We start from the raw sequence: 25,183 nt of genomic DNA, 5'->3' as shown, positions 1-25,183 counted from the left end.
TGAGGGCTGCAGTAGATATCTCAGATAAAGGGGAGTGAGGCCTAAGAGGGTCTTATAAGTAAGCATCAACCAGTGGGTCTTGCGACAGGTATACAGAGATGACCAGTTTACAGAGGAGTATAGAGTGCAGTGATGTGTCCTATAAGAAGCATTGGTGGCAAATCTGATGGCCGAATGGTAAAGAACATCTAGCCGCTCGAGAGCACCCTTACATGCTGATCTATAAATTATGTCTCCGTAATCTAGCATGGGTAGGATGGTCATCTGAATCAGAGTTATTTTGGCAGCTGGGGTGAAAGAGGAGCGATTACAATAGAGAAAACCAAGTCTAGATTCAACTTTAGCCTGCAGCTTTGATATGTGCTGAGAGAAGGACAGTGTACTGTCAAGCCATACTCCCAAGTACTTGTATGAGGTGACTACCTGAAGCTCTTAACCCTCAGAGGTAGTAATCACACCTATGAGGAGAGGGGCATTCTTCTTACCAAACCACATTAACTTTGTTTTAGAGGTGTTCAGAACAAGGTTAAGGATAGAGAAAGCTTGCTGGACACTAAGAAAGCATTGTTGTAGAGCATTTAACACAAAATCTGGGGAGGGGCCAGCTGAATATAAGACAGTATCATTGTCACGACTTCCGCTGAAGTCGGTCCCTCTCCTTGTTTGGGCGGTGTTCGGCGGTCGACGTCACCGGTCTTCTAGCCATCGCCGCTCCACCTTTCATTTTCCATTTGTTTTGTCTTGTTTTCCTGCACACCTTGTTTCCTCATAATTGCTATGTGTATTTAGCCCTCTGTTCGCTCCATGTCTGTGTGGGGTATTGTTTATTGTCGAGGTTGGCACGCTTCCGGCTGGTTAGCGCCGGGTTTTATGTGTACCCATGATTTATGGCAGCCGGTACATTGTACTTGGTTTGTCATACTTTGTGCTGCCTTACTTGTTTTGGGCATTTTTTTTTTTTGTGATGCTGTTGCGTTCTGTTCTTACAAATGCCTCAGTAAAGTGCTTTGTGTTCACTCATCTCTGCTCTCCTGCGCCTGACTTCCATGCACCAGCTACACCCTGCATTGCCAATCATCTACATATAAATGGATGAGAGAGCTTCCTACTGCCTGAGCTATGTTGTTGATGGAAATTGAGAAGATTGCGGGGCCTAGGATTGAGCCTTGCGGTATTCCCTTGGTGACAGGCAGTGGCTGAGACAGCAGATTTTCAGACTTTAAACACTGTACTCTATGAGAGAGGTAGTTAGCAAACCAGGCCAAAGACCCCTCAGAGACACCAATATGCCTTAGCCGGCCCACAAGAATTTAATGGTCTACCATATCAAAAGCTTAGGCCAAGTCAATAAAAATAGCAGCACAACATTGCTTAGAATCTAGGGCGATGGTGACATCATTGAGGACCTATACACATTTATTTGGGACTGGGGGGAAGTATTGAGTAGCTTGGATAAAAAGGTTCCCAGAGTAAACTGCCTGCTACTCAGGCCCAAAAGTGATATTTGGATAGAAAACAGTTTCTAAAACTGTTTGAATGATGTCTGTGAGTATAACAGAACTCATATGGCAGGCAAAAACCTCAGCCCTCGATCCAAGCTAGTGGAAGCCCTAGGAAGTGCAACTTCATCCATATCTCAATGTGTACTCGGTAGGCAAAGCTTTGAAAAACTACAAACCTCAGGCCCTTAAAACCTGTACTGGACCGGTGGGTCCCCCGCGGGACAGTTGAGCAAAAGTAGGCTAATGTGATTAGCATGAGGTTGTAAGTAACAAGAACCTTTCCCAGGACATAGGCATATCTGTTATTGGCTGAAAGCTTAAATTCTTGTTAATCTAACTGCACTGTCCAATTTACAGTAGTATAGTATAGTTTAAGAATACCATGCTATTGTTTGATGAGAGTGCACAGTTATGAACTTGAAAATGTATTAATAAACCAATAAGGCACAGTCAGTCTTGCTACATCATTTTGAACAGGAATACAATGGTTCATTGAATCAGTCCAAAACTTTGCACATACACTGATGCCATCTAGTGTCCAAAATCTAAATTGCGCTTAGATTCCTAAATTATATTGTGGCCTTTCTCTTGCATTTCAAAAAAAATACAAAAAAAATACAAGAAAGCGCTTGGTTTGTTCTTTGTATTATCTTTTACCAGGTCTAATGTGTTATATTCTCCTACATTAAATTAACATTTCCTCAAACTTCAAAGTGTTTCCTTTCAAATGGTATCAAAAAAGGGTCAACAATGCAGTTCACAAAATAGAGTTAAGAAGATATTTACGAAATAAAATAAAGTATTTTTTAAATAAAAACTAAAATAACAATACCGAGGCTATATACAGGGTGCAACAGTATTACAACTACCACCTGAGACCCCGAGGAAAGTAGGGGAGGGTGGGCATTGGGCAAAGGGTGAGGATTTAGGATCCCTGTGAGTAGGTAGCACAGAATGACCCGAACAGTTTGTGCTTTAGTAAGGTTGGTTTCTGGTAAGTAGAGTTCCTAAAGATTATACATATGCTTTTGTTGACAGGAAACGTATTTTTTGGTGAAGCCGGGTATATTGTGGTAGAGTTGTTTTCCGTCGCCACCCACAAGAACAATTCAGGGAGTCCAACCAATACAGACTGCCGATGTTGTGTGTCCCAAAGCTGGCTAAACCGGCTGTACCGGAAATAGACGTGGCAAACGACTGGATACTTCCGGTTCGCTGTGTTGACAAATGAAAGAGAGACAGCCAGATGGATTCATAATTTTACGATTAACTCCAAAGCTAACCCGGTTTTAACTCAGGTTAGCTATCTCATGCCTTGGCAGGCACCGTAGAAGGTAGTTAGCGATCGAGCCTTGCAGAGGTAATGGACGGGACTCGGCTGTTGTTCGTGTTGTTTGGGGGTTTGTTGGAGGTGTATTGTGGTGTGTCGGCTAACAGAGGTGGATCTCCTTCGTTTACTGATGAAATCCCATTCAAAATTAACTGGCCCGGGGCCGAATTCACCCTGGTGAGTGTTGTGTGGTTGTGTGATAGAGAATAAATATAGTTTTTTGTCATAGTTAACGTTAAATCATGGCTGGTTATTTATGATTTCATTGAAAAGTGAACGTTAGCTAGCTAGTTTTAAATGGTGATAAAGTATGTTAAGCCTAGCTAGCTGGTATTCCTTGTTATGGCTGTTGTCATATGACTGCCAACGCAGAAACTGACTATGCATAGTTTGCCTGTTATGACTGCTGCAAAGTAGAGCACTTACACAACATCTGACCCTAAATCTGTCCTTCCATAGCCAACGTCAGGTGCCTTCTACAAAGAAGATGACTTTGTCATCATGACAACAACAGAGAAGGAGAAATACAAATGTCTCCTGCCTTCCTTGTCAAATGGAGATGGTGTGAGTTTGAGTAATCATTTTCACTTTCACTCTTTACAACAATATTGCTTCTCACTTATCCTCCTGTCTCCCTCTGTGCCTGTTTGTCTTTCTGCCTGTCTCTCTCCTCACCCCTCTCTCTCAGGATGATGACAAGGTGTACGCTGGTCCCACTCCAGGTGATCTGCTGGACCCACTGTTCAAAGAGAGCAGCTGCTCCTACAGAGTGAGAACTGAACTGTTTCACTTCTACTTCTGTCTAAATATAGGCTATATTGAGTACCACTGCAACACTAATGTCATGGGCCCCCCCCTAGGGATCACATGCTATAGATGTACACTGTCTAAACTACTGGCACACAGCTCGGACACCCATGCATACCCCACAAGTCATGCCACAAGAGGTCTCTTCACAGTCCCCAAGCCTATGGAAGGCACATAGTACTACATAGAGCCCTGACTACATGGAACTCTATTCCACATCAAGTAACCGATGCAAGCAGTCAAATTTGATTTACAGTGGGGACTGTGAAGCAACACAAGTATTAACACGCCCACACATACAATAACATACACGTGGATTTAGTAATGTGGTGGTGTAGGGGCCTGAGGGGACACAGTGTGTTGTAGATATGTGGTAGGGGTGGAATAGGGGCCTGAGGGGACACAGTGTGTTGTGAAATCTGTGAATGTATTGTAATGTTTTAAAGTTTAATAAATCACCTTAATTTAGCTGGACCCCAGGAAGAGTCTGGGGTAATGGGGATCTATAAAACATACAAATAAACACTACCTTTCAAAGTTTGGGGTCACTTAGAAATGTCCTGGTTTTTGAAAGAAAAACAATATTTTTGGTCCATTAAAATAACATCAAATTGATAAGAAATACAGCGTAGAGATTGTTAATGACTATTGTAGCTGGAAACGGCAGATTTATTTTATGGAATATCTACATAGGCGTACAGAGGCCCATTATCAGCAACCATCACTCCTGTAGATAATCCATTAACAATCTGCCGTTTCCAGCTACAATAGTCATTTACAACATTAACAATGTCTACACAGTATTTCTGATCAATTTGATGTTATTTTAATGAAAAAAATGGCTTTTCAGTAAAAAACAAGGACATTTCTAAGTGACCCCAAACTTTTGAATGGTAGTGTATGTCATGTACTGTGCTGTCACCTTCTATGGATAGGCTAACCACTGTCTCTTCTGGCATTTGTTGTGGTGTTAATTAATAGATTGAGTCATACTGGACGTATGAGGTGTGTCATGGGAAACATGTGAGACAATACCATGAGGAGAAGGAGACGGGACAGGTCAGTGGGAAATTATGTTACTTCAAAATTGGCATCATTATAATGTCTACCATCAAGTATGTTGCAAATGATTTTCGTGTTGATCTGGCAGATCAAAGTTCAGGAGTACGTCTTGGGAAGCATGACCAAGACGACAGAGTCTTCAGCCACTTCAGGAACAGAAATTGCAGAGATAGAGAAAGTTGAGGAGATGGATCCCACGCCAGAAGCTGAGAAAGAGGTTGGTTGTTCAACATTTTGACTCATACACATAAATACATTTAAAAAAACACTTCGTAAGACTTCTTTGAACTTTGTCTTTTCTCGTTTTATTTCTCTCTCTAATTATGGGTCGCTATTTTGAAGGTTTTACTTGCTGTGATTAGTTTATCTACCTAAGTTGAATGTGCCGATTGTCTCTGCTAAGCGATGAAAATATAAATGTTTCTAGGTTCCCACTAAGAACGTGGAGGGCCAGCTGACTCCATACTACCCGGTGTTGATGGCCCACGGGACGGCGTGTGTCCTGAAACAGAACACGCCTCGCTCCACCAATGTGCTGTATGTCTGCCACCCTGAAGCCAAGCACGAGATCCTCTCTATCGCTGAGGTCACTACCTGCGAGTACGAAGTAGTGGTGCTGACCCCTCTGATCTGTGCACACCCCAAATACAGGTGGGTAGAGAGAGAATGAGGTACACAACCAAAATACAACCGCATACCACCCTTCACCCCACTGCTGGCTTGCCACTGAAGCTAAGCATGGTCAGTCCCTGGATGCTGCTGGAAGTGGTGTTGGAGGGCCAGTCGGAAGCACTCTTTTCTCTTGTCTAAAGAAAAATCCCAATGCCCCAGGGCAGTGATTGGGGACATTGCCTTGTGTAGGGTGCCATCTTTTGGATGGGACATTAAACGGGTGTCCTGACTCTCTGTGGTCACTAAAGATCCAGTGGCACTTATCGTAAGAGTAGAGGTGTTAACCCTGGTGTCCTGGCTAAATTCCCAGTCTGGCCCTCATACCATCATGGCCACCTAATCATCCCCAGTTTACAATTGGCTCATTCATCCCCCCTCTCCTACGTAACTATTCCCCAGGTTGTTGCTGTCAATTAGAATGTGTTCTCAGTCAACTTACCTGGTAAAGTAAGGGTTAAATTAAATTACAGGTACCAGCAGGTCTACTGTAAACTGCATGCCAAACCCAACCAGTTCCCCTCATGATGTATTTCTCAACTATAAGTAAAGGGGACTACCTTGTTTGAAATTATATATCTTTATCCCGTGGTCTGTTAGGTTCAAGTCGTCCCCAGTGAATGCCATCTTCTGCCAGGCCATGTCTGGTTCTCCCCTGCGGCCTCATAGTCTCTCTCAGATGGACCGGGAGCAGGAGGAGCTGCTGAAACCTCCCTTCACTGCCGCTGCCCCGGAAAGAGAAGTGAGAAAGGAGGGGGGGAAGGAGAGAGACTAGGGGAGGAGAAAGAGAGAGGGGAGAGTGAGAAAGGAGGGGGGGAAGGAGAGAGACTAGGGGAGGAGAAAGAGAGAGGGGAGAGTGAGAAAGGAGGGGGGGAAGGAGAGAGACTAGGGGAGGAGAAAGAGAGAGGGGAGAGTGAGAAAGGAGGAGGGGGGAAGGAGAGAGACTAGGGGAGGAGAAAGAGAGAGGGGAGAGTGAGAAAGGAGGAGGGGGGAAGGAGAGAGACTAGGGGAGGAGAAAGAGAGGGTGGAGAGTGAGAAAGGAGGAGGAGGGAAGGAGAGAGACTAGGGGAGGAGAAAGGAGGAGGAGGGGGGAAGGAGAGCGACTAGGGGAGGAGAAAGGGAGAGTGAGAAAGGAGGAGGAGGGAAGGAGAGAGACTAGGGGAGGAGAAAGGAGGAGGAGGGGGGAAGGAGAGAGACTAGGGGAGGAGAAAGAGAGGGTGGAGAGTGAGAAAGGAGGAGGAGGGAAGGAGAGAGACTAGGGGAGGAGAAAGAGAGAGGGGAGAGTGAGAAAGGAAGAGGGGGGAAGGAGAGAGACTAGGGGAGGAGAAAGAGAGAGGGGAGAGTGAGAAAGGAAGAGGGGGGAAGGAGAGAGACTAGGGGAGGAGAAAGAGAGAGGGGAGAGTGAGAAAGGAAGAGGGGGGAAGGAGAGAGACTAGGGGAGGAGAAAGAGAGAGGGGGAGAGTGAGAAAGGAAGAGGAGGGAAGGAGAGAGACTAGGGGAGGAGAAAGAGAGAGGGGAGAGTGAGAAAGGAAGAGGGGGGAAGGAGAGAGACTAGGGGAGGAGAAAGAGAGAGGGGAGAGTGAGAAAGGAGGAGGAGGGAAGGAGAGAGACTAGGGGAGGAGAAAGGAGGAGGAGGGGGGAAGGAGAGCGACTAGGGGAGGAGAAGAGAGAGGGGAGAGTGAGAAAGGAGGGGGGGAAGGAGAGAGACTAGGGGAGGAGAAAGAGAGAGGGAGAGTGAGAAAGGAGGAGGGGGGAAGGAGAGGAGAATAGGGGTGGAGAAAGAGAGGGTGGAGAGTGAGAAAGGAGGAGGAGGGAAGGAGAAAGGAGGAGGAGGGGGAAGGAGAGCGACTAGGGAGGAGAAAGGGAGAGGTGAGAAAGGAGGAGGAGGGAAGGAGAGAGACTAGGGGAGGAGAAAGGAGGAGGAGGGGGGAAGGAGAGAGACTAGGGGAGGAGAAAGAGAGGGTGGAGAGTGAGAAAGGAGAGGAGGAAGGAGAGAGACTAGGGGGAGGAGAAGAGGGAGAGTGAGAAAGGAAGAGGGGGAAGGAGAAGAGACTAGGGGAGGAGAAAGAGAGAGGGGAGAGTGAGAAAGGAAGAGGGGGGAAGGAGAGAGCCTAGGGGAGGAGAAAGAGAGGGGGGAGGAGAGAGACTAGGGGAGGAGAAAGAGAGAGGGGAGAGTGAGAAAGGAAGAGGGGGAGGAGAGAGACTAGGGGGAGGAGAAAGAGAGGGGGAAGGAGAGAGACTAGGGGAGGAGAAAGAGAGAGGGGAGAGTGAGAAAGGAAGAGGGGGGAAGGAGAGAGACTAGGGGAGGAGAAAGAGAGAGGGGAGAGTGAGAAAGGAAGAGGGGGGGAAGGAGAGAGACTAGGGGAGGAGAAAGAGAGGGGAGAGTGAGAAAGGAAGAGGAGGGAAGGAGAGAGACTAGGGGAGGAGAAAGAGAGAGGGGAGAGTGAGAAAGGAAGAGGGGGGAAGGAGAGAGACTAGGGGAGGAGAAAGAGAGAGGGGAGAGTGAGAAAGGAAGAGGAGGGAAGGAGAGAGACTAGGGGAGGAGAGAGGGGAGAGTGAGAAAGGAGGGGGGAAGGAGAGAGACTAGGGGAGGAGAAAGAGAGAGGGGAGAGTGAGAAAGGAGGAGGGGGGAAGGAGAGAGACTAGGGGTGGAGAAAGAGAGGGTGGAGAGTGAGAAAGGAGGAGAGGGAAGGAGAAAGGAGGAGGAGGGGGGAAGGAGAGCGACTAGGGGAGGAGAAAGGAGGAGGAGGGAAGGAGAGAGACTAGGGGAGGAGAAAGGAGGAGGAGGGGGGAAGGAGAGAGACTAGGGGAGGAGAAAGAGAGGGTGGAGAGTGAGAAAGGAGGAGGAGGGAAGGAGAGAGACTAGGGGAGGAGAAAGAGAGAGGGGAGAGTGAGAAAGGAGGAGGGGGGAAGGAGAGAGACTAGGGGAGGAGAAAGAGAGAGGGGAGAGTGAGAAAGGAAGAGGGGGGAAGGAGAGAGACTAGGGGAGGAGAAAGAGAGGGGGGAAGGAGAGAGACTAGGGGAGGAGAAAGAGGGGAGAGTGAGAAAGGAAGAGGGGGGAAGGAGAGAGACTAGGGGAGGAGAAAGAGAGGGGGGAAGGAGAGAGACTAGGGGAGGAGAAAGAGAGAGGGGAGAGTGAGAAAGGAAGAGGGGGGAAGGAGAGAGACTAGGGGAGGAGAAAGAGAGAGGGGAGAGTGAGAAAGGAAGAGGGGGGGAAGGAGAAAGAGAGGGGAGAGTGAGAAAGGAAGAGGAGGGAAGGAGAGAGACTAGGGGAGGAGAAAGAGAGAGGGGAGAGTGAGAAAGGAAGAGGGGGGAAGGAGAGAGACTAGGGGAGGAGAAAGAGAGAGGGGAGAGTGAGAAAGGAAGAGGAGGGAAGGAGAGAGACTAGGGGAGGAGAAAGGAGGAGGAGGGGGGAAGGAGAGCGACTAGGGGAGGAGAAAGAGAGAGGGGGAGTGAGAAAGGAGGAGGGGGGAAGGAGAGAGACTAGGGGAGGAGAAAGAGAGAGGGGAGAGTGAGAAAGGAGGAGGGGGGAAGGAGAGAGACTAGGGGTGGAGAAAGAGAGGGTGGAGAGTGAGAAAGGAGGAGGAGGGAAGGAGAGAGACTAGGGGAGGAGAAAGGAGGAGGAGGGGGGAAGGAGAGCGACTAGGGGAGGAGAAAGGGAGAGTGAGAAAGGAGGAGGAGGGAAGGAGAGAGACTAGGGGAGGAGAAAGGAGGAGGAGGGGGGAAGGAGAGAGACTAGGGGAGGAGAAAGAGAGGGTGGAGAGTGAGAAAGAGGGAGGAGGGAAGGAGAGAGACTAGGGGAGGAGAAAGAGAGAGGGGAGAGTGAGAAAGGAAGAGGGGGGAAGGAGAGAGACTAGGGGAGGAGAAAGAGAGAGGGGAGAGTGAGAAAGGAGGAGGGGGGGAGGAGAGAGACTAGGGGAGGAGGAAGAGAGAGGGGAGAGTGAGAAAGGAAGAGGGGGGAAGGAGAGAGACTAGGGGAGGAGAAAGAGAGGTGGGAAGGAGAGAGACTAGGGGAGGGGAGAGTGAGAAAGGAAGAGGGGGGAAGGAGAGAGACTAGGGGAGGAGAAAGAGAGAGGGGGAGAGTGAGAAAGGAAGAGGGGGGAAGGAGAGAGACTAGGGGAGGAGAAAGAGAGAGGGGAGAGTGAGAAAGGAAGAGGAGGGAAGGAGAGAGACTAGGGGAGGAGAAAGAGAGAGGGGAGAGTGAGAAAGGAAGAGGGGGGAAGGAGAGAGACTAGGGGAGGAGAAAGAGAGAGGGGAGAGTGAGAAAGGAAGAGGAGGGAAGGAGAGAGACTAGGGGAGGAGGAGGGGGGAAGGAGAGCGACTAGGGGAGGAGAAAGAGAGAGGGGGAGTGAGAAAGGAGGAGGGGGGAAGGAGAGCGACTAGGGGAGGAGAAAGAGAGAGGGGGAGTGAGAAAGGAGGAGGGGGAAGGAGAGAGACTAGGGGAGGAGAAAGAGAGAGGGGGAGTGAGAAAGGAGGAGGGGGGAAGGAGAGAGACTAGGGGAGGAGAAAGAGAGAGGGGAGAGTGAGAAAGGAAGAGGGGGGAAGGAGAGAGACTAGGGGAGGAGAAAGAGAGAGGGGAGAGTGAGAAAGGAAGAGGAGGGAAGGAGAGAGACTAGGGGAAGAGAAGGGGAGAGTGAGAAAGGAGGAGGGGGGGGAAGGGAATGTTGACGATAAGAGGTGATGGTAGTGGGGCACAGTGGTGAAAAAATTACCCAATTGTCATACGTGAGTAAAAGTAAAGATGCGTTAATAGAAATTACTCAAATAAAAGTAAAAGACACCCAGTAAAATACTACTTGAGTAAAAGTGTAAAAGTGTTTGTTTTGAAATATACTTGAGAATCAAAACTAAAAAGTATAAATCGTTTCAAATTCCTTATATTAAGCATATCAGATGGCACAGTTTGTCATGTAAAACCCCATACAGATAGCCAGGGGCACACTCCAACACTCAGAAACAAAGCATTTGTGTTTAGTGAGTTGTCAGATCATAGGCAGTACGGATGACCAGGGATGTTGTCTTGATAAGTGATACCCCAAAAAACTACTTAAGTAGTACATTAAAATATGTTTACTTAAATACTTTACACCACTGATGGGGCAATACAGGGTCATGATCAGAAGAACGAAAATGTATATTCCTGTTGGACAAGTTCGGGTAGGTAGCTATTCCCACTATTTGAAAACTGTTTTGTCTGTACTGAACACAACCCAGGTTTAGAAGCTGTCTGTTTAATGTCTTCTAACTAAACACCTCCTCCCCTCTCTTGTCCTCCAGGAGGAGAGTACGTCCCCCATGAGAGAGGAGGCCTTCTCCTCTACCCATAAGCCCCTGGTGGTGGGCGGGCAGACCCAGGTTACTGTGGGAACCACCCACATTTCCCGTCTGACAGACGAGCAGCTGATCAAAGAGTTCCTGAGTGGCTCCTACTGTCTCCATGGGGTTAGTATGAGGCCTGCTGATAGGCTGGCTGTTGAAAGGGACACCTGCTCATTGTCTACAGCCACATATTGGCTACTGCTCATTGGCTGCTGTTGTTAATTCAATGTAATATGCAGTGCCTTCAAAGTATTTAGACCCCTTGACTTTTTCCACATTTTGTTACGTTACAGCCTTATTCAAAAATGGATTAAATATAATAAAAACCCTCAGCAATCTACACACAATACCCCATAATGACAAAGCGAAAACTGTTTAAGAAATGTTAGAACATTTATAAAACAAACGCATACCTTATTTACATAAGTATTCAGCCCTTTGCTATAGGACTCAATTGAGCTCAGCTGCATCCTGTTTCCATTGATCATCCTTGAGATGTTTCTACATCTTGATTGTGGTAAATTCAACTCCCACAACTCTTCATACTGTAGCCTCTGTCTGATGTCTAGAACGTGTGTTGCAGGGAGTGGGATGGTGGAAGTATGAGTTCTGCTATGGGAAGCATGTACATCAGTACCATGAGGTAAGAGTTATTTACTTAGTAGCCCAGTAACGTTGAAATGCTGAAGCACAATATTTCCTGTAGACTGAAATATGTTACAGTTTTGGCTGGCTGGGTGCTCATGTATGTTGTGCTATGTTAAAGTATCTAATATAGGATGATGAATTGATTCTCTCCCAGGATAAGGAGCAAGGGAAGAACATTGTGGTAGTGGGCAGTTGGAACGCTGAGGAACATCTGCAGTGGGCTCAGAAGAACGTGGCCCGATCCTACCAGTTCAAAGACGACGGGGTCCAGAAAGTAAAGTACGTCCGTCAGCTATACAATACCTTTATTTTTTAAAAAGATTTCATTGATCAGCACAATGTTAATGAATATTGGAGCATTAGGTGTCATGGACAAAGATAAACTCAATGGAGAATATCAATTGAAAGGGCGTTTTAGTCCAGGAATAGGATTCTTCAGGGTCCAGGAAACCTGATTTTCTAATGACAACACATTGATTGATAGTCAGGATAAGGACTTCATGGTTGTTGTACTTCCTCTCCAGACTGGTGTCTCTCTTCTACGGCCATGGGGACGTGTGTGACCTGACGGGGAAACCCAGACAGGTCATCGTCAAGCTCAAGTAGGGTCTCTTAATATTCTTATATACAGTTGAAGTCGGAAGTTTACATACACTTAGGTTGGAGTCATTAAAACTCGTTTTTCAACCACTCCACACATTTCTTGTTAACAAACTATAGTTTTGGCAAGTCGGTTAGGACATCTACTTTGTGCAGGACACAAGTAATTTTTCCAACAATTGTTTATAGACAGATTATTTAACTTATAATTCACTGTATCACAATACCAGTGGGTCAGAAGTTTACATACACTAAGTTGACTGTGCCTTTAAACAGCTTGGAAAATTACTTTAGAAGCTTCTGATAGGTTGATTGACATAATTTGAGTCAATTGGAGGTGTACCTGTGGATGTATTTCAAGGCCTACCTTCAAACTCAGTGCCTCTTTGCTTGACATCATGGGAAAATGTAAAAAAAAAGTCTGGTTCATCCTTGGGAGCAATTTCCAAACGCCTGAAGGTACCACATTCATCTGTACAAACAATAGTGCGCAAGTATAAACACCATGGGACCACACAGCCGTCATACCGCTCAGGAAGGAGACGCGTTCTGTCTCCTAAAGATGAACGTACTTTGGTGCGAAAAATGCAAATCAATCCCAGAACAACAGCAAAGGACCTTGTGAAGATGCTGGAGGAAACAGGTACAAAGTATCTATATCCACAGTAAAACGAGGCCTATATCAGCATAACCTGAAAGGCCGCTCAGCAAGGAAGAAGGCACTGCTCCAAAACCGTCATAAAAAAGCCAGAATACGGTTTGCAGCTGCACGTGGGCACAAAGATCGTACTTTTTGTCCTCTGGTCTGATGATACAAAAATATAACTGTTTGGCCATAATGACCATTGTTATTTATGTCTGGAGGAAAAAGGGGGATGCTTGCAAGCCGAAGAACACCATCCCAACCGTGAAGCACCTCAACCTATAGAAGATTTGTGGGCAGAACTATAAAAGTGTGAGCAAGGAGGCCTACAAACCTGACTCAGTCACACCAGCTCTGTCAGGAGGAATGGGCCAAAATTCACCCAACTTATTGTGGAAGGCTACCCGAAACGGTGATGTAAGGCAGGTCCTCATCAGACAACAGGCCTATAAGCCCATTGCCGACAGTCTGAGCACTGAATGTGCGTTTCTGCTGCAACTCTGGCAGTTGTTGTTGCCATCCTGTACCTGTCCCGCTGGTGTGATGTTCGGATATACCAATCCTGTGCAGGTGTTGTTACACGTGGTCTGCCACTGCGAGGACGATCAATTGTCCATCCTGTCTCCCTGTAGCGCTGTCTTAGGCGTCTCACAGTACGGACATTGCAATTTATTAGAGTCCATAGAAAGGCCTCTTTAGTGTCCTGTTTTCATAACTGTGACCTTAATTGCCTACCGTCTGTAAGCTGTTAGTGTCTTAACGACTGTTCCAACAGGTGCATGTTCATTATTTGTTCATAGCATGGCAAACAGTGTTTAAACCCTTTACAATGAAGATCTGTGAAGTTATTTGGATTTTTACAAATTATTTTTGAAAGAAAGGGACGTTTCTTTTTTTGCTGAGTTTACATGATTCCATATGTGTTTCCATAGTTTTGATGTCTACACTATTATTCTAAAATGTAGAAAAAATTCAAACACTTGAATTAGTAGGTGTCCAAACTTTTGACTGGTACTGTATATTGTGAGTCATCATTGGTGTGGTCTAGTAGGGTCTCTTCATATAATATACAGTACCAGTTTGGGCACACCTACTCATTCAAGGGTTTTTCTTTATTTTTTACTATTTTGTACATTGTAGAATAATAGTGAAGACATCAACACTATGAAATAACACACATGGAATCATGTAGTAACCAAAACAGTGTTGAAACAAATCCAAATGACTTTGAGATTCCCTCTGCCTAGATGACAGCTTTACACACTTGGCATTCTCGTTCAGAACGTTTCATGTCACTGAATACACAGCCGGTCTCTGATGGAAGCCCGTCCTGTGTCTCAGGTGTAAGGAGTCTGAGTCTCCCCATGCCGTCACTGTCTACATGCTGGAGCCTCAGACCTGCCAGTACGTCCTTGGGGTAAGAATGCACACACACACGCATCACTGTCGCACCATGTTATGGTTCAACCCATTCTTGCTGTTTTTACCGCAAGCGGTTGGGCGTGTCAGGTTTCCAGTGTATTCACTACACATGGCAAATAAACATGATCAGCTTATTTTTTCTCCCATCAGGTTGAGTCTCCAGTTATATGCCAGATCCTGGACACAGCTGATGAGAAAGGACTTCTATCCATCTCCAGCTAACAGCACAGACAGAGGAGGCTGAAGAGACGGCGAAAAGGAGGGATGAGCAGAAGTAAAAATGAAGACGTTTTACTACATTTAAATTGAGAAAATGATGTGCACATCTAGTAAAACGTGTTTTTTGTTCTAGAAAATAAAGGACAGGGATTTAGGCAAAGATGTCCTGAAATGGAAGACTGGATGAACCAAGGCCCATGGCACTACTCAGGAGGTCCAGACTGACATGGACTTGGAGAGGAGCGTGTTGATCCTGGAACGGCCCTTGGAACCCAGGGCCACAGCACCCCTCTTCCACCCTGGCTTAAACCTCCTATGTACTGAACCAACTCCATGTTGCATCAAAAACCTTATGATAAACCTTACATTTGATTTGAGTTGGAAATGGGACCCTGTTCATGTCACAAGGCTCTATGGACTGGACTTCAGATCTTCCTCTTAGGGCAGGTTAGTTCTAGTGTTCTCTGGCCAAGATGCCTGGACAGAACAACCAATCATTCAAACAGCATCATCAGGATAACCAGCTTCCATGTTGTAGTTGAACACTCTATATATAAACTCCCAGTAAGTTATTGGGTAAATCACCAACATTTCGGCATCACTGTGTTCTCTTCAGGGTAATGTCATGATTGCTAAAACCAGGTTATATAGACAACAGTGCAATTAGCGCAACCAATGACATTAGTGAGGAGTGTGTCATAATTCATTCTAATGAACTTAATAATTGAGTGAAACTGTTAAATAACATTGACTATCCAGTAGCAGCTAATCAACCTCTCTCCTCTCAAATAGACAGGCATTGAGCATGTTGCTCTACCAAGGAGAGGAGGTAACATTGAGATTCTACTACTACAAAGGGAGGCCTACTGGATATCCTCTCTAAAAACATTGACCCCTAATGGTCTGAATATTGACTTTGATCTCAGGCCCATTTTATGAACAAGTCTTATGAATGGATATATTCTTTCTACAGATTATCAGCGTACACCCAATAAGTTCCCCCTGTTGATTATGCATTATGGTTGAACCAAAGATGACATTAACACATTTTTTTTATGAAATAGGAAACAAATATATATGTGAAATTGAACAATGTATGTTGGTGCTAATATATACAATAGTTATGTTTCCATATGATAACAATATTCAATATGCTATAATTTTACTCAATTTCTCAGTTTCACTCAATTCATTCTAATTAACTTAATTATGACACACCCTTCACTATTGTCATTGGTTGCACTAATTCCACTGTTTGTCTACATAATCTGGTTTAAGCATTCATGACATTACCCTGAAGGCACAGTGATGCCGAAACATGGTGATTTACCCAATAAATGACAGGGAGTTTATATAGTGTGCGACTCTTTATTTATAGAGCTGATAGTTTATTCGCCGGTAGTCAGCACCTCTACATAAAATCATTTTCTCTGCTCATGTTTTTATACGTAGTTGGTTTTATCGGCAGCATTTTAACTGTATTTATTTGGGTTTAATTTCAGTTTGATTACATGCTTGTCCTTGACAATTTATACACATTTTTTTGTTTGTAGATACAGTATCTTCCGACAAAGTCCGTTTGAATTTTAAAATATTTGGACAAACAATATCTGGGCATAGTAAGACTGGGGCTTTGGTGTCAGGGTTGGGGTCAAATCCATTTGTCAATTCAGGAAACTGACATTTCTATTTCGTCATTCGAAAGCAGTAAGGAAAATTAGGATTTGAATTTCAGTTTACTTCTGAAATTGACCCCAACCCTGGTTGTTGTTACGTTACAGGGTGATTGAGAGTATCTTATAAACTGATGTGCTGTGACTTCAATCCCCGGATGTTATTGACGAGCGCTGATGATTAACATTGGTTATGCACTAAATCAGATGTCATTTCTGTGTATTTCTAAATCTGGTGTGTTCTGTGGTTTAAATGAGGAATACACTGAAAAAATAAATACAACTGTCTGAACAAAGTTAGGTTGAAATTAATTCTAGTCATATCCCATGGTCTTGGATAGCCAGCCACAATGTGATAACCTGATTGGTCCTCAGCTCTCAAACATGACACATTTAGTAAAAGGCCAACTGATGCTCTTCTCTGAACAAAAAGTGACTTCTGTCTGATCACTGGTAGATAATGTGATACAATAGATCAGGGGTTCTCAAACTTCTCAGTAACCCTGTACATTCCATGTATTTGAACTATTCCACAGCTAGCTCACCTGATTGAACTTGTTGACTAGGTGAATCAGGTGAGTTAGCTCAACAACATGGTGAAACGTCTGTACTGGACCATGCCCCAGGACTACCTGACATGATGACTCCTTGCTGTCCCCAGTCCACCTGGCCATGCTGCTGCTCCAGTTTCAACTTCCACCTGACTGTGCTGCTGCTCCAGTTTCAACTGTTCTGCCTTATTATTATTCGACCATGCTGGTCATTTATGAACATTTGAACATCTTGGCCATGTTCTGTTATAATCTCCACCCGGCACAGCCAGAAGAGGACTGGCCACCCCACATAGCCTGGTTCCTCTCTAGGTTTCTTCCTAGGTATTGGCCTTTCTAGGGAGTTTTTCCTAGCCACCGTGCTTCTACACCTGCATTGCTTGCTGTTTGGGGTTTTAGGCTGGGTTTCTGTACAGCACTTTGAGATATCAGCTGATGTACGAAGGGCTATATAAATACATTTGATTTGATTTGATTTACTGGACATCACTGTGTGACATGACAAAAGCTTGGACAGTGAGTTGCAGGTTGATTAGTTGACCACCAGAGGTCTCTTACTCCATAAGAGGTCTTTACCTTTGTGGATCTACAATAGATCTTCAATTTAGATATTTTCTTTGCCAGGAGCGCACTGGACACATTGCACTTGCAAAACATTTACTGATATCATAGAACTCACAAATACAGTATTATTATGATGAGAAAGAACATCTAAATTGTACAATATGAAAAATGTCATGTCAGTGTAAAAAGTGATTCCACTTATTTCAGTAACATCAATAACAATATGGGATCAGTGCTGTTTCTCTCCCTCTGGACTAAGAGATCATCCATTTAATATTCTAAAGTCAATGGGGGTTATTCTTTACCTCTAACAGTTCAATACCACATGATATTCACACAATTAGTACTGTTTACTCTCTGGTGTCTTGTGGTAATAGTCATATAATATTATAGTAACTTTTAGCATCCCTGATCTATATGCCCAATCCCTCTCCAATTTCAGCATGGTGGCAGGGTTACACTCGAAGTACAGTATCTGATCAATAAACAAATCAATTCATGTATAAATCATTGTGGTAAGTTAAACTGAAGGTATGGAGATCTGATGCACCGAGGTGCTCTCAAAGTCCGGCAGAACCACAAAACTATGTTAGCCACTGAACTAAAGCCTATTGGCATTAGATTGGCGAGCCAACACAAGTCTTCAGGTCTAAGCCAAGGTTATTCGTCAGTTTAGACTGAAGGGATCCAATCAATCATGGTGGTTAGTCAGACTGAAGGTATGGGTATCTTATGGGCTGAGGTGCTCTCAACGTCCTGCAGCACCTCCTGGTGGATGTGATAGTGCATGGCAACGTAGGACTTGTTGAACCCAAAGGCCTGGGAGGAGGAGGAGTTGGCAGCAGGCTGCAGACTGTTGGTAGGGGAGCCGGGTCCTGCAGAGGGGCTGCTGTTGTAGATACTGTAGTAGGGCTCGATACGGGTGTTGATGGGGGTGGAGGTGCTAGGGGGCCTGGGCTTACGCCCACCATGCCCGCCCGTAGCTCTCGGACTGGGGGCACAGTCCCGGGAGTGACTGGGTCCACAGGCTTGATCCACCAGTCTCCTTTGTGGCTTGGGTGAGAGGACATAGGCAGAGTTGGTCTCGTGGTGCGAGGACTTGTTACGGTTGACCTCGAGACTACCTTTACCCATGGCATGGAGCCGTGTCTTGTGCTTGCAGCAAAGGAACACCAGCGCCACCCATTGGAGGCAGCAGAGGACGCGCCGGCGAAGCCCGGCGCTGTTGCGAGAGTACACGAATGGGTTGATGCACGACTTGAGGAAGATAAGCGCGAAACCGCACAGTTCAAACTGGTAGTGAGCGAAGCTGCTCTCTGGAGAGAGGACGTCCTGGGCTAAGGAGACGCCCATGGGGAGACAACAGAGAAGGACGGAGAATACAATCACCACACAGGTTACTACAGCCTTGGAGTCTTTAACTGTGGCCAGGTTGACGGTAGAGACGAGCTGGCAGCAGGTAGCTCCCTGGGCAGCCCCGGGTACCAGACCCTGGCTGGTGGGTCTGTTAGTGTAGGAGTGAGTCTGAATGTGTTGGAGCTTGTTGTAGGTCTGGTTGCGGTAGAGTGAAGGAACCTGGACGGCACACTGCATGCTCTCTAAGCCGGCCGCCATGAGCGGGGGAGGGGGTTGTGGTAGCGGCGGGCGTGTGGCGTCTACAGTGATGACGCGGCACTTCCTCACCTGGGGACAGGATGGGAACAACCACTTAGCATAGAGAGACATAACATGATATAAGTCATAACATTATTTTGCTTTATACATGCTTATAGCCTTATAGTTATAAGTAATTAAGTGTGACTAAAGTTTCTTAAAAACGTATCAAATAATCCCGCAAGGGGTGGGTCGCTAATGTGATTTACCTGACACGAAAATCACATGTTATTCATCCATCTATCGATCCAATTCATCCATCCCTCCCTCTCTCTCTCACCTGTGCATTCTTCCTCAGCGTCTGAGCGATCATCAGGTAGCAGACAGACACCACCGCCACGCAGAATGCAAAGTCTGCCAGGTAGACATATAGAACCACCCTTGCAGGCCCACCCGTTAGGCCGAAGTGAGGCAGGCAGGGTCCCTCCTTCATGGGGTAGGCTCGCAGGGTGAGCAGTGCAGCCATAGTAAAGCTAGAGGTCCAGAGGAGGGCGGTGAGAGCCAGAGTACAGGGGAGCGAGGCCATGCGGTTGGGCTGCTGGCCCAGGACCATACGGAGCCGATGGAGGGCGATCACAGCTACCGTCTCCAGAGACATGATGATGAAGGCAGAGCTGGTCAGGTGGAAGGTGAAGCAAAAAGTCTTTGACACGCCACCCCCTCCTCCTGGAACAAAAAAAAGTTAACTCTTTAGACTTTTGCAAACCTTCAAGAATCAGACCGGGGTTCAAATATTTGGAAACATACTTTCAAATACTTGGATCATTTGGTTGAGTCTGCCTAGAGTGCTAGATGGGAACAGTTTGCAGTTTTGGGACTTTTCTATTGGTTTATTAAGCTAAGCGAACTCAAATAGGCACACAACAGAACAATAATAATAATTAGGTGGGTGATTATATTCATCCTATTTGTGAATTAGAATATAGTTTTTTTTGGCATATACCAAATCCCCGAGATAGCCTCGGAGAGTGAGGTCACGGCCAGGGTCAGCCATTATCAACTGCAATCCTGAAGCAATAAGGGCTAAGTGCCTTGCTCAAGGGAACATCAACAGATTTCACCTTGTTGGCTCGAGGATTCGAACATGCTCTAACGCTCTAACCACTAGGCTACCTGCCACCCAAAACAAAAATCTATTAATCGGGGACAGACAAGGCCCAGTGTCTTAGCTGAAGCAAGAGACAAGAACAGAAGGAAGTAAATATCATAGAGATCCTATGAAATTACTATAGAGGCTATGTTATAAATCCTCAAAGTTCCAGAATGGTATTCTATGGTATATACAGTCTACTGACCTGAGTCCAGGAAAAGCACCAATGCGAACATCGGCGCAGTCACGCAACATATAATCATATCACAGAATGATAAGTTCAGGATCATGAAGTCGAAGTTGGTGCGGAACTTGCGGAAGGCCGGGTGGAAGAAGGAGAGGAACACCACCAGGTTGCCATAAGAACCCAGAAAGAATATGAGGATGAGGAGGAGGGAGCAGGAAGTGAGGGTAGCCGTGTGGATCAGGGCCCAGCCAGGGGAGGAAGAGGAGGAGGACCTAGAGGGAGGAGGAGAAGATGGCTGATACATATTCCTTACATTCCACAGAAATGTGTCTTTTTCTTTTCAACCCACGCACCTCGGGCCCAGGCTGCTGTTGTAGGTGTGGTGGTGGCAGACTGACGGAAGACTGGTCACATTCATCATACACATAGGGCTGCTTTCCCAGACACAGATTAAGCCTAGTCCTGGACTAAAACGCTGTTTTAATGGACTTTCTCCATTGGGTTAGTAAAGACTGGAGAACAGCCTCACAGGTGTTCACATCATTTCACTGAACAGGATGGCGAAGGTATCTGCTGTCTCTCCATTGACATGGTCCCCTTGGTCATGGGAAAGACCCCAGATTTCTACATAGAAACAGAGGAATCTGAGTTTAGTACAACACCATATTATTACAATGAAAGACATGTATGAGGACCATTGTGAATGATAATAATTCTGCTCTTTCAATGGAAAAATCCCTCCCCTTCCTGCCAGACAAGCACTGAAGTCTAAATAGGCTTAGGCTGAAGCAAGAGCAAACAAATCAAATGTGGAGCCTACACAGTAATCTAATCCTTCTATCATTATTGTCGAGGGTTTTACATATATGTTTACTATGTTTTCACAATAGATTTGGATAGAATGATAGAATGTGGTTGAGCTTACGAAGACAATAGGAGCTGCAGCTTTTGTGTAGGACTATCGATAATGAAAATTTACATGGAATTCTAAAATTATCACATTTACTTAGTGAAACATACAGGTTTACCGCATTCTGCATTTATCTGTATGTGCGTGTGAATGCTCTGATGCAAAACGATTTCAATATGATAGTCGAGTCATCATGGTCATTTGATTATGGTTATGAAAACCAATACAATACTCAAGGTGTTGCTCTCCATCCAGCCACCACCACAGCTACAGGCATTAGAAAAAAAAACGAAGTATTCCTACACAGATAATCAGAAGCAATAAAATACGATACTTATATTCTGTATGCAACCTAATATTGCGGCTTACTTGAAAATCATAAAGACATTGTCATATTGATGTGAACGCTAATAGAGAGAAAAAAGACGCGAAAATAGACATAGGCCTCATTGTTATACAACCCATAGTTTACATTTTCATATTCGGAATTGGCAACTTACCGTCCGCATGCATTATAACCACAAGCACTTTTATTCACAATATATCATTCAAAAAGAGCGTGTATTTTATTGTCGATGTGATGTATCCATTTTTGTTTTATCCGGGAGAAGGCGAAGACCGGGCGCAGTACATCGGTAAGACGTGGGATATGACATACAGTACTGGGCGCGTTCCCCTACCTAGGTGTTGCTGACGCATGCCAGATCTTACCAGGCCTGGATAGGTATTTTACATGTCATTTAACCACATATTCGTTTCGGTACTGGTACTCCAGGTATGTTATTAACTGTGTATATATTCGTGTCACTATTTCTATTTGAGGTTTGTACATCTTTAACGTCAGCGCTTGCGGGTACCAGTTATCACCTCGGGCTGTCAACCTCGAGCTTGAACATCTCATTCTAACGGAATCAAAAGGATACGAATCCATTCTCATGGGCGATAAACCGCAACATTACCTAAATGTAGAAGTACATTTAATTCATATTGGGTTCCAACTCGTTCTAGAATTCCCTCTCTTTGTAGGGTACAGTATCTTTGTACATTGAGACCCTCGATGGATTAAGGTACCCTCTCAACCTGGTAGGCTACGGTAAAACCAGTCAAAGTGCCATCTAATATTGCACAATTAGCACTGCACATCAAAGATGCATGTACTTGATATGAAGGTATAGGAACTGTACCACGACTGCCCTATAGAGGATACATGTCGCTGTGACTAACTTCAATATGAGCAGTGGTGGAAAAGTGCCCATTTGTCTATTTTTAATTTGAACCTTTAACTAAGCAAATCGGTTAAGAACAAATTCTTATTTATAATAGACAGCCTACACCAGCCAAACCCGGACGACGCTGGGCTAATTGAGCGCCGCCCTATGGAACTCCCAATCACGGCAGGTTGTGATCCTGCCTGGATTCGAACCTGTAGTGACGCCTCTAGCACTGAGACGCAGTGCCTTAGACCACTGCGCCACTCGGGAGCACGAATGGCATATTTGAGTAAAAGTAGATTCCTTCATTGAAAATTACTCAAGTCGCCCAGTAAACTACTTGAGTAAAAGTCTAACAGTATTTGGTTTAACATATACTTATGTATAAAAAGTCAAAATCATTTCAAATTGCTTAAATTAAGCAAACCATACATTTGATTTATTTGGTGTTAGACAGGGACACACTCCAACATGCAGACAAAATGTACAAAGGAAGCATTTGTGTTTAGTGAGTCCACCAGATCAGAGGCAGTAAGGATGTTCTCTTGATAAGTGCATGAATTGGTCCATTTTCCTGTCCTGTTAAGAAGTAAAAGTTGTCAAAAATAGAAATAGTAAAGTAAAATACAGATACCCCCAAAAACTACTTCAGTAGTATTTGTACTTAAATACTTTACACCACTGAATAGGAGCCATCCCAGAACCAACCAGCACAAAGACACACATACACAAAGTTTGTTACAAACAACCCATGAATTTCTTTATTTTCTTCAGAAAACAGTACATCTAAAAATAATCACTGCAGTTTTGGCACTACACTAAACAGGTGTGAGGTACTAAACTGAACCAATGAGACTAGATTTTCAAGTCTTCATGGAAAAGTAAATATTGAACCAAAAATAAATCTCTCACTAGGGTTTTTAAAAAGAATGGAGAACAATGTTATATTGATGAGTAGAGGGGAAGGGGTGCGATGCTAAGGTGGTGGACAGGATGTTTGGCTATTCCTTGGGCCCCGTTTCCCAGACACAGATCAAGCCTGGTCCTGGACTAAAAAGCTTTGTTTCAATGGAGACTCCAATTATATCATGCTTTTTAGTCCAGGACCAGGCTTGATCTGTGTCTGGGAAATGAGTCCCTTGGGGTTTTGAGAGGGGTTTAGACATGCCATGATGATTAAACTGTACCCATCAGCTGAAAACCTTGCACATAGCCTTGAGGAATGAACACACACTCACACACTCACTCTGCTACATAGTCATCATTGCCCAAGCGAGAGCAGATTACATCAAATGCTCCGTCACTAACAAGCTGAACAATCTATCTACTCACAAACCAAAAGCTTTCATTACCAGCAACTCTTAAGAAGAATAAAATCAGCACTTCAAACAAATAAATAAACCCGTTTGTGCATTTATGTTACATACACATGGTATACACACATAATAAAATATGCATATAGCAGAGATAAACAAAGTACACAAACATCAAGTATGTAAATGTGTGTGCCAGGTTAAAATCTAAGTTCTGTCCCAAATGACACTCTATTCCCTATATAGTGCACTACTTTTGATCAGAGCCTTATGGGCCCTTGTCAAAAGTAGTGCACTAAAAGGAAAAGGGTCCATTTGGGAAACACTCCTAATCTAATGATAATGAACGATCATCTGAACACATACAGACTGTGGCTAAGAACACTTCATTGGAGACCTGGGACAATATGGTTCCTATCCTCTAGAGCAGGGCTCTCCAACTCTGTTTCCTGGAGAGCTACCCTCCTGTAGGTTTTAACCCCAACCCTGTTCCTGGAGAGCTACCCTCCTGTAGGTTTTCAATCCAGCCCTGTTCCTGGGGAGCTACCCTCCTGTAGGTTTTCACTTCAACCCTGTTCCTGGGGAGCTAGCCTCCTGTAGGTTTTCACTTCAACCCTGTTCCTGGGGAGCTAGCCTCCTGTAGGTTTTCACTCCAACCCCAGTTGTAACTATCTTAATTCAGCTGATCAACCACGTAGTTTTTAGAATCAGGTGTGCTAGATTAGGGTCATAGTGAAACCTACAGGACGGCAGCTCCCCAGGAACAGGACTGGAGAGCCTTGCTCTAGAGGGATAATATAGTTAGTTGGTGCAGAGTTGATAACATTGAGGGGATGTTGTACTGAGAGCAATATTACGGGGGAAACTAGCTCTGGTCCTAAGGCGTAGTGGTGCACTAATGGGGGAACACGCACTACAACTTGGACCAGAGATTGAGGGAAACCTGCAGGTATCATCACACACACACACACACACACACACACACACACACACACACACACACACAGGAGAAGAACAAGAGAAATCAACTGTACAGTAATATTACAGTAATATTACAAAGTGCAGATCATTCATCCATGCTATGGTTTATCCTTAAATATTAAGTATAGTAGAAATGTAAATGAGCGCTAAAAACAAATACACAACTCCATCCATTCCACCACCCATTACGTATGCATACCCCCCCCCCCTCCCCAAGGTCCTCAGGGTACAGGGTTGTATTTGTTACGGCACAACGTAGCAAAAACCTTTTTCTAAGGAAACATCCAGGTAGTTCCTCCTCGTTTCATTATGTTTGGTGCCTAGTGAAAATGACCCAGGTGTCGTCCGTTGGTCTGGTCAGAGGGCAGGGACCTGAAAGTGAGGCCCGTCTCCCCTCATGCAGGCTCGTCTGTTCTGGAAGTCACACAGCGTCTCAGCGTAGCGCTGCTGATCGAGGATCAGGTCGCCATGTCCATATAATGGTATTCAATACGATCTAAAAGGCAAAACTGATCCTAAATCAGCAATTGTACTCAGACGCTTTGTGAATACGGCCCTGTTCTGTTCAGTTTGAGGCTTTCCCAGACTAATAACAGAGTGAGGAACTGTTGAGTGGCTCAAAGAGGGCATTCAGGGTGTCATTCCTCCGTTTAAGAAAACATCATCTCCATCTGAAAGTTGTACCAGGGCCCTAAAGAGAGACCAAATGGACGGTTTGATTAATGGTTGGTGCCTTGAGGAAGTGCCTTGAAGTTTACAATGTACTGTAACTTGTGTTGGTGAGGTTTCCACCCAAGCATACATTTGAATTGATCTACAATGAGTCAGA

At 45.1% G+C, this 25,183-nt stretch overlaps 3 protein-coding genes across 5 annotated transcripts in view; 1 reads left to right on the top strand and 2 right to left on the bottom strand.

Annotated features, from left to right (window-relative positions):
• The first annotated feature begins 2,641 nt into the window (after nt 1-2,641).
• Nucleotides 2,642-16,186, top strand: erlec1 (endoplasmic reticulum lectin 1). Of its 2 annotated transcripts, XR_002256554.2 has the most exons (14): nt 2,642-3,009; nt 3,292-3,396; nt 3,521-3,601; nt 4,621-4,698; nt 4,790-4,918; nt 5,129-5,352; nt 5,971-6,112; nt 10,648-10,812; nt 11,273-11,332; nt 11,492-11,616; nt 11,862-11,939; nt 13,922-13,997; nt 14,153-14,276; nt 14,355-16,186. XR_002256554.2 is itself a non-coding variant. In XM_020495844.2 (13 exons), the coding sequence occupies exons 1-13, from the start codon at nt 2,866-2,868 to the stop codon at nt 14,222-14,224; spliced, it is 1,479 nt and encodes a 492-aa protein (XP_020351433.1). In that variant the 5' UTR covers nt 2,680-2,865; the 3' UTR covers nt 14,225-16,186. The 2 variants fall into 2 exon arrangements, 1 of the variants encoding a protein (XP_020351433.1); XM_020495844.2 differs by having other exon boundaries at nt 2,680-3,009; nt 14,153-16,186.
• Nucleotides 16,187-17,085: 899 nt separating this feature from the next.
• On the bottom strand, nt 17,086-21,527 carry gpr75 (G protein-coupled receptor 75). Its single transcript, XM_020495843.2, has 5 exons — nt 21,350-21,527; nt 20,293-20,563; nt 19,958-20,211; nt 18,943-19,328; nt 17,086-18,692 (listed from the first exon to the last, which is right to left on the bottom strand). The coding sequence occupies exons 2-5, from the start codon at nt 20,364-20,366 to the stop codon at nt 17,718-17,720; spliced, it is 1,689 nt and encodes a 562-aa protein (XP_020351432.1). The 5' UTR covers nt 20,367-20,563; nt 21,350-21,527; the 3' UTR covers nt 17,086-17,717.
• Nucleotides 21,528-22,794: 1,267 nt separating this feature from the next.
• The window catches only part of LOC109900106 (proteasome activator complex subunit 4B), a 91,485-nt gene continuing 89,096 nt past the window's right edge, over nt 22,795-25,183 (bottom strand). For both annotated transcript variants that reach the window (XM_031835172.1, XM_031835173.1), the window contains one exon: nt 22,795-25,045. The gene's annotated coding sequence lies outside the window, so the exon portion shown is untranslated. The remainder of the gene's footprint in view (nt 25,046-25,183) is intronic.

Source organism: Oncorhynchus kisutch, linkage group LG11 (assembly GCF_002021735.2).
Source record: "Oncorhynchus kisutch isolate 150728-3 linkage group LG11, Okis_V2, whole genome shotgun sequence".
NCBI lineage: Eukaryota > Metazoa > Chordata > Actinopteri > Salmoniformes > Salmonidae > Oncorhynchus > Oncorhynchus kisutch.
Note: the sequence above shows the minus strand (reverse complement) of the source record. Positions and strands in the feature narration are given on the sequence as shown.

Coding starts and splice junctions, on each gene's coding strand:
- erlec1 (XM_020495844.2), top strand. CDS start 2,866: ATGGACGGGACTCGGCTGTTGTTCGTGTTGTTTGGGGGTTTGTTGGAG. Junction 4,919..5,128: donor CGCCAGAAGCTGAGAAAGAG/GTTGGTTGTTCA, acceptor AAATGTTTCTAG/GTTCCCACTAAGAACGTGGA. Junction 6,113..10,647: donor CCGCTGCCCCGGAAAGAGAA/GTGAGAAAGGAG, acceptor CTTGTCCTCCAG/GAGGAGAGTACGTCCCCCAT.
- gpr75 (XM_020495843.2), bottom strand. CDS start 20,366: ATGTGTATGATGAATGTGACCAGTCTTCCGTCAGTCTGCCACCACCAC. Junction 19,329..19,957: donor GGTGCTTTTCCTGGACTCAG/GTCAGTAGACTG, acceptor TTTTTGTTCCAG/GAGGAGGGGGTGGCGTGTCA. Junction 18,693..18,942: donor CGCTGAGGAAGAATGCACAG/GTGAGAGAGAGA, acceptor TCCTGTCCCCAG/GTGAGGAAGTGCCGCGTCAT.